The 9,259-nt window shown below is 35.0% G+C and overlaps 1 protein-coding gene across 1 annotated transcript; it reads left to right on the top strand.

The window, feature by feature from the left end:
• The first annotated feature begins 647 nt into the window (after window positions 1-647).
• On the top strand, window positions 648-3,107 carry LOC148619302 (zinc finger protein Noc-like). The gene is made up of 2 exons (XM_088579032.1): window positions 648-843; window positions 1,196-3,107. The coding sequence occupies exons 1-2, from the start codon at window positions 781-783 to the stop codon at window positions 2,669-2,671; spliced, it is 1,539 nt and encodes a 512-aa protein (XP_088435158.1). The 5' UTR covers window positions 648-780; the 3' UTR covers window positions 2,672-3,107.
• The last annotated feature ends 6,152 nt before the right edge of the window (window positions 3,108-9,259 follow it).

The following is a 9,259-nucleotide window of genomic DNA, read 5'->3' as shown; positions in this document are numbered from 1 at the left end:
AATTGATTGTTGGGAAAATGTTCTAAATTAGAGTACAGGGTCAACTGTTCCAAACAAAAACCGAAGTTTTACTGAAATAGTCACTAATATTTTTTACCTCGCTGGTTTTTTTTTTTTTTTTTTTTTTAATCTATCTTGGATAATTTTTACTTTTTCATCTGTTAAATATCAGCTTTTAATATCATTCCACAATCGATGTCTTCCAGTGACATATTCTTCGGCTGTATTGATGAGGGTGGCCAAATAAACCGACCGCCATTATCATCTCAAACAAATTCTCTTTGAAGTGCAATTTGCTTATTTAATTTGTACAAAGTACATGAGCCTACAAATGGCGAATTGATTGACAGCAACACTATTAACATGATTGATTACAGAACATATTGCTTGTATACACTTCTCCCGATAATCATTTGTTAGCACATCGCCCATTGGCCAAAAGAAATACATTTATCACGCGCTGTTTGACGGGACTTGACAGGTGGGAAATCCCCCATGTTATGAATGACATAGAGTTTATGTGATGTATGGAGCACCAGAAGGGCGGTGTAAAGCCTTTATCTAATGAGTCAGTTGTAAGGTGTTGAGAAGGATCTTGCTTGATGGGCGGCTCGTCCATGTTTATGACAGAAAACGTAACATTTGCCACAACAGTATGGCCGTTGAGTAAATCAGATGTATTTTTACGTTTCTTGATCGAACGAAAAAATTATTTATTTGGATAAGTTAAAATTTGTTTGTATTTTATCATATTGTATGACAATTTTAGACGATTAGACAATGCTGACGTCTTCATCTTCTCAGTTTATCCACCCGGATTACTTACAGCCACTTCCAACAACGGTAAGACATTTTCTGTAGTTAATACAAATAAAGACGTGTTATTTATCCGTCACTATTATCGTATTTATGTAATACTCAATACTGCTTTATCAAAGACATTTTGTATCATACAATCTGTGATAGCAATTCCAGCCCTTTAAATTACAATTCTACCCCATTCAGTTACGTATTAAAGTTGAATATTTACCGGTAGTTTTGCGGGTAGAAATTGTTGTGATCAAGAGTGGAATCAATCTTTCAGAAAAATTCGTGATTTTGAAATATAGATATATATGAACAAATTTACATTTAAGAACATTCATTGTGTAATTAACTATCTTTCAAATTCTTTAAAGTATGTCTAATTTTTCAGTTGGATGCTAAGAAAAGTCCTTTAGCACTTCTTGCACAGACATGTAGTAGCATAGGGAAAGATACTTCGTCAACATCCAAACCTATTATACCACCATTAAAAAAGGAATCCACTACAGATAAAGTATCAGAAAAGACGAATACGGATAAACAGAAAATTCTCGAAACTAAGGAGAAGGATTGTGATAATTCAGAAAAACCTGGATTTAGAACTGTCTCACACAAGGATATCCCGCCACTTATACCTTCGTCTAAATCAAAAGATGACAAACCGAATTCTCCTTTGTCGTTAAAAACTGTGCCAAGATCAAAAGATGGATTGCCAACTACATCAAGTACAATTTCCTCACATGGAGATCTTAATACTTCAAGATCAAGTGTTCCTAAGAGCCCGGTTCATCATCAGTCACCACATAATGATGATGACAAGAGGCGAGTTTCATCCGCTTCTCCAAGATATGAATCTCGTATCAGTCGGGAGCAAGAGGAACATAAGCCGTCGAGTTATCCAAGCTATTCTGGATATCCGTCTATAACGAGCTCTTACTTGTCATACTCACATGCGTCAGGACTTCCTACAGACAGTGCTCAAGGACTCCCCGGATTCCCACTTCCACTACCAGCACATAGTTCAATGTTTGGCTCTTCTTCAGCAGCAGCTGCAGCCCTTGCTGCTCAATCGGCTGCGTATGCTGCTCAAAGTTCTGCCTTGAAATCAGCAGCACTGGCATCAAGTTTGTCACCTTTTGTATCGTATGCAAGAGTAAGAACGCCATCGGGGGCAACTACGTTGGTGCCTGTATGTAGAGATCCTTACTGCACTCACTGCCAACTCACTGTTCAGAACTCTCATTTGTCTGCAACTTGTACTGCAGTCGGTTGTGCCCAATGTGCTCATGAAAAATCCTTGCATAATCTTAGCTTAGGACTTCAAAGTTCATCATATAATCCGTATTCATCATCTAATTTACTGGCAGGACAGTCAAGTTTAAGTGCATACCCTCTTTCTTCGTTGTATCCACCAGGTCCGTTAGCCACTCATTCTGGATTACCACTCGTTTGTAACTGGGTATCATCTGGAAATGAGCCATGTGGCAAACGGTTCAGTTCATCAGAGGAACTTTTACAACACTTACGTACTCATACAACGTCTTCTGATCATTTATCTCTGGCAGCAGCTTATGAACGTTATGGAATTCCACCGCCGGGATTATTACCCTTGTCTGGATTACATGGACCTTCTTTGCCTTCAGCAGGAACTCTTAGTCCTAACTCATTAAGTTCTTTGAGAAGGAATTACCCAACAAGTTTGAGCCCACTGGGTTCGTTGATGGGATCTAGTAGGTATCATCCATATAAATCTCTTTTGAATCCATCATCGGCGCTACCAAGTAATCAGCCACTTCCACAGGTAGGGCCATACCTGTCTCCATACTCACTCTATGGACAAAGAATAGGTGCTGCTGCCGTGCCATAAACATATTTTATTTTTACAAAACTTTATCGTGCTAATTAATGTGATGTGTTGATTTTACAAAGTATAGTGCTGTTTTAATTGATATAATTTATGGATGGATATATTTGTGCTATGTTTTGGATACACGTGTACATGGAATGAACGTGGTAAGAATAACCCGACAACCGATTTTATATCGAGTGCTTGCTGTGTTTATATTTTGATATTCCACCTCTCGTGTGTATTGGGAGGCTAAAGAGAATACACAACTGATGACTAATACAATTTATACTCTATCAATCAAAAACATCAGTGTTTTTTTATGAATTATTGGGATAGACAGTGGCGATTGATTATGACAGTGATATATAACATGCCATAAATATATGGAAAAAAATTGTAAAGTATCTGAAACGGAATATGAATGTGAAATAACGAAATAAAATATAAGTTATTATGGATTTGTTTACAATGTTTCATAATTTATGCCATTACCTAACTAAAACGTTTTACATTTTTTACAAATGATTACATCATTCACATAACAAGGTTTGTTGTATTTATATTCAAGAATGGTATTTTTGTAGTTAATTTTTAAAACATATCTTAGAATTTAAATACTATAATATTGCCTTGAATGATTTTTTTTTAAGTCGTCATAAAATGCTATTCAAATTTGAATAAAATTATAGAAAACATGATTTGTAGAACGATAAATTGACTGACCTAAAATGGCTGGGGTTATTTCTGTCATCAAAACAAAACAAATATAACGAAAATGGATATGGTGAATAAATGTATATTTTATAATAGTACATATTCACTTATACTTTTTAAAATTCAGTTCATGTAAAGTAAACACGTGTAAAAATATTGGAACATACATGAACACTAGAAAGCAAATATGCATAATTTGGGATTATTTTAATTAATAATTGTCACCCAAATTTTTAAATAGTATTGCAATTCTGTTTCAATTAATTTTGTTTATAGAATCATTATAAAAAAACAACAAAAACAACGTTAAAAGTTTAATAAAATTCAACATTACTATAACCATGGAAGTATAATATTTAGATATTATACTTCCATGCTAGAACAAAAAATACGAAGCCATGTAGTTCACAGTTAAGAACTTGTTTAAAAGTTACATTAAAATTAATCGGTTATTTTAGTTTTCAATAAAACAGAAGTTCAAATAAAAAATACGCTAAATACGAGTTACAAAGGTGAATTAAAGGTGAAATCGTGTTGAAGGTCAGTATTTGCCTTAATGCCTTGAAAATCGAATTTTGAGTAACATTGAAATTTTCTCTGTGATTGCAAACAATATGCCGGATGTAGGCAACGTGAGAAATAAGAGGTGACACAAATTGAAACTGACAGTACATGTAAGTTCAGGTAGATGTTTCTTTTTGACCACGACTGAAAGCTAATTTCAAATCTTATAATCCAATAAGCATCTGGGGACAAAGAAAAAACAACAACAAAAGAAATACAGTCACTCTGGAAAATGCCCAGAAACCAATTAAAGGAAACGCACACAAAAAAAACGTGAATGAGAGGACAATATGCGTCTGTAGGGCAAGAATTCTCTGCTGATTTAAGATATGTCTGTCATAATTGTGGTAATGGACATACCATATCTGTTGACACGTACACTGTGGTAATGGATGCAACATAGCAATCTACACGTAAATGTGCATGACGGTAATGGACGCATTATATTGTTCGACACGTTAAAGGAGGTAATGTACACATTTTATACCTATACCATGCGCGTTTATGTATTGGACACCCATATCGATCGACACATCCATGATGGTAATGGACACACCATTTTGGTCGGCACGTCCGTGACGTGAATGGACACCATATCGGACGACACCTACATGATGTTAGTGGAAACGCCATATCGGACACCGCCTACATGATAGTAATGGACGCATCATATTGGACGACAAGTTCATGATATTATTGACACTATGCCCGACCTATACGACACAATTGTCCATTGATATGCAAACATATGAAAATTTGCATAATGGTTTCTCAATTGAACACGTACTAAGTCCCTGAATACGTATGTGGCAATGCGTTTTCATTCTGATTAGGTTATATGACGCCTTGTTTGCGCACGATTGACAGGCAAAAAAGTACCCTTTAAACCACTACATATTTTTTTGCCTATGATGTACGGAGCTTATTGTACTCCAATGACAATAACGATGGTGCGCTGTCATTATGTTGCGAATAATGAAACGATCAATCGGAATATTCGAGACTTTCTTGACTGACACCCACTGTGCGCATGCGTTAAAAGTTCAAACAATCATTTCCGCCGTATGTGCCAGAACAATTTTGTGTTATTCATGTTATAGAGACCCTCTGTATATAGAGGACGTTACTGACGTTCCGTATAATATGAGTTGGGCACAGCCTATACAACCAAGCATAGCAGTTATACATTTTTCTTTCGTTTGTGAAATAATTGAAAAATGGGACGATAGCTGAAAGGGGCGAGATAGGTTAAGTAAACGATTGTCCATTTTTGTATTTCAGCCTACCGGATCTAGATACAATCGGAACTATTTGACCTTCCGCTACACTAAAAAATAACCTCAGTTGCAAATAGGAGAATTTCTTCTTGAAAATTTTGCCGGAATTGTATTCATACGCGACTCAAAATATTTCTATCCACTAGGTGGCGCTAAAAATTTTGGTTAGATATTAATACAAATAAAGAACAATAACCTTATCAAGAATTTTGGCGCGAAGCGAGGAGCTAGGAAAAAAAGATATGGTGAAAATTTCATCCAGTAAAACTACAATTTTAATAAAATCGGAGCAGTCAAATTCCGGACAGATTCTTCCGCATAGTGCCTCCGAGGTTTTCCTTCTGTGTAACTAGAAATGCTGAGGAGTTCTGATAGGATCTAATTACTGTAAATAAATCTTTATTATTTTTTCTTTGATTTGGAATTGCATATTTTAATTTTAAGTCAATTTAAATGCTTCTTTCACTTTGAATTCACTTCCCTGACCCATTTCTGTGGGCCTGTTTAATACCTATTCCGGTTTGACTGAACGTCTATCGTTAGCCTCACATGCGATGCTTGGTACTAACAATTCTTTACATCCGCCGTTAGTAACTCGGCAAAGTTTTAGATGCAACATTGTCTGCTGGTTTCTCTGGAAACCAAACTTTTCTTACTTTTGATTTGCATATGTCCATTACATGTACAATAAAATACCAAATTAATTCTTGTAAATAAAGATTTCATTGCCCAAGTCGAACATTACTCCAGAGCTTAACTGACATGAAATTTATGGTAAGAAAGTAAAACAGTTAGAATAGTTTTAGTTTCTTTTAAACCATCGCTCAAAAAGTTCCTTTGTCGTTAGATGTCGTGTTGTATTTTACGATCTCGTGTTTCCCGTTTGTGGGCATCTTACATATAAGCCTTTTTAACTAACTTTTAGAAAATAAATGACCAAAACCTACACTTTCGTAAACATAAGGAGTAAAAGAAACCCTAAATTTAACTGTATCTCAGATTTCTGTTATACTATACTCAATAAGTGTTACACATTTTTTGTGTGTTTGTTTTTTTTCCTTGTTACAAAGAATGCATTCTGAATATCTTACTTGTTGAACTGTTAGGCGAACATACACTAACATCTAAAACTTAAGGTTTGGCAAGTGTAGCGAATTGTAACAAATTTTTATCATTACCATTGCCGACGTATATAAAGTAAAGAATCAAGGCAGAATCCAGACATTTCGAAAAAGCGTGTTCCAGAAAAAGGGTATCCGGGCTATTTTTTGCTCATTTTTGCCAAAATTCTTTGAAATAAAAAATATTTTCCAACAAAAGGGGGGTCCTACACCAGGAACCCTCCCCTATCCCTAGATCCACCAATGACAATTACATAAAAACTTAAACGCACATGATTATGCCCATTCTCTAAAAGCCCCTAATTATTATTGAAACAGTATAAAACGTGTGTAGTCATGTAAACCGTAGTCTCATGTTAACTACAGTTGCTCACTATTGAAGCCGTCGTCAAATACCAGAGTACTTTGATACAGAACAAATTCATGTAACCGTATAATTCTTAGATTTCCCGAGCTTAAGAGACTACATATTAATGTAATGGAACATACAAGTTGTGTATGCAGTCAGCTGCATAGAAAACAATGATTGGACGACATTAGGGTAAAATATGTACTTTTTCTGATCAATTTTAAACATTGTAAATGTCATTCTATCCACACATTAACATCTTTTAATTTATGAAGATTGCAAAAGAACATAAATTGCAAAACGCCAATACATCATTTTGATAAACGACTGGGATGATTAAATTGCGTTCCTTGTCACCATCTTTTATCGACTATGATTAAGTTTCCCGTCCTTTATTTCATTTTACATATGAAAGATCGATGGGAAACACAACACGATGGGCATAAACAAATTAACACTGTCAATTTATTCCGGCTTCTATATCACTTTGCTTCCCAGGTCACGTGATTTGTCGTTTTTATTTTTCACACTAATGTGCCCATATATGTTTTTTACTGGCACAGTAAAAATTGATTTATGAGAATTAAGATATGTATCGGAAACCATTAAACCCCATCATTCTAAATTACAACTATTACTTCTTTGAAGGTCTAATCTACATGGGTAATTGGGATATGATTTAGTAAAACATACATTATTTTTTTAATACATCAACAACAATAACTGTCAAAGGAGAAATTTAATAGTTTTTTATGTGATTGATCAAAGTGGACTGCTTTTTATCCGGGTGCGGAATGATCCTATCGCTCCTTACTAATGAAATACGACGTCAAGATAGGGGACCATCACGTGATTGATCCATTAGATCAACTTTTACGGTGTTTATGAGGGGCTAACATGACTATGAGACAACACATCTGGTGATTGTAAAAACAGCAAACTTTGACTTTTTTTTTCAATAGATGTATCAATCTTTATTAATTTGACTTTTGATTGTCGTATAATTATAAGTAGTTTCATCACGTGTTTCAACCCAATGCTGCATGAAACCTGTGTACTTGAATTAAGTTTAAGTTCGTTTATGGTATATGTAGCGTGCACGTTAACGGGTTAGAACTGCCATACTCAGCCATTTCCGCTACACTACAAAATAACCTCGGATGCAGAAAGAAGAAATTCTTCTTTTTTTTCTTCAGAAATGAAAAAAAAAACGATCGACGGTATTTATAAGTATTTTCCCATCAGGTGGCACCAACAAGACTGTAGTTAGACAACACTAGAAATAGAAAAAGGTAACTCCTCAAATGATCTTGGCGCTAAGTAAAAAGTCAAGATGAATTTAACCTGTTCGTTCGACTATACCTTTAAAATAGGGTCACACAAAAGCAGAAAAAATCCCCTAGTGCACACGAGTTTTTTTTCTTTTGTGGAAAGAGAAAAGCTGAGTAGTACCGATACAAATAAGCTCCGTTTCTAATCAGTCCGAGATGCTCATTGCCTCAATTAAACGTTTCCTCATCGAAAGATCACACTTGTAGTCTAAATATTCTGACAGTTTTCTTTTCGGAGAGTATAGTTAATCATTAACTGGATTAACTATATATTGATAAATTCAAATCAGACAAATTGTGCTGCCCACGGCTAGAGGATTACTTGTATATTTTAATAAGGTCTTTAAAATTCTGTTTACTTTAATCGAGGGCTTTATCCAGTTAGAGGTTGCTATGAAGTGCAAGTTTTTCCTCACATTGAAGCCAAGACAATGCCGTGTCGTGACACGACAACTTGATAAGTTAACCACTAAGAAATCTGTTTTTTTTTCTGAAAATGCGTTTACTATCATCACCAGCTCTAGAGATTGGGTACACATCACTCCATCATTCAAAGCAAGCATTTATAGGGACAGCGTTGGCGCAAACAAGTTTTTTCATACCTTGTGTCACATGACATAAATTGTTCCATGACGTCATAACAATTTACCACCAACTGTCTGTATTCTCTATCAAAACTGACATGCCTCGTCATTTGTGAAGCTTTCATTTGCATCAACATCGGAAGCATCTGTCATCAGAATCTGAAGTGTTTTCTTGAAAAGTAGGGAAATAATAATGAGAAGCTTAGACAGAACAATGCTGAAAGTCTCAAATTAAGTTTCAAGATTTTGTAACACCGTAAAATATTTTTTTACAAATTACATATCTGTACGTAGAACATCTGAATGGGAAAACATTCAAATTATAAATATAACCTTAAATGAACCTTAAGATTAGAGTAAATACATCTATGAGGTGGTCTTGATGACTGGCAAGAGAAGTGTTTCTCTGTCAGAATCTGACAGTTCACATGTAAGTGATAGTCTTGTTTCTGTTTTCTTAGCTTACAGCAAGCTTTTCACCTGCTGTTATTTTAACAACAATTCCATCATTTCTGTATTATAAGTTAACGTTATTTCTATTAAATACGACGTGAAGATAACTTGTGGAATGCATTTGGTAAGCAGATGAGCGATGAATGTTATTACGGGCGTATTTATGTTCGGTATAAACCAAGTTGTCATACAGGAAATACACAATCCACCATA

Source organism: Perna viridis, chromosome 4, assembly GCF_037379345.1.
Source record: "Perna viridis isolate PV_CMFRI_1.1 ecotype Kerala chromosome 4, ASM3737934v1, whole genome shotgun sequence".
NCBI classification, from domain to species: Eukaryota; Metazoa; Mollusca; class Bivalvia; order Mytilida; family Mytilidae; genus Perna; species Perna viridis.
The sequence above is the reverse complement of the archived record's forward strand: the minus strand, read 5'-3'. Positions and strand labels throughout refer to the sequence as shown.

Bases quoted from the DNA above. Each gene is read 5' to 3' on its own strand.
- LOC148619302 (XM_088579032.1), top strand. From the start codon at position 781: ATGCTGACGTCTTCATCTTCTCAGTTTATCCACCCGGATTACTTACAG. The intron at 844-1,195 runs GTAAGACATTTT...CTAATTTTTCAG, and splicing joins TACAGCCACTTCCAACAACG to TTGGATGCTAAGAAAAGTCC.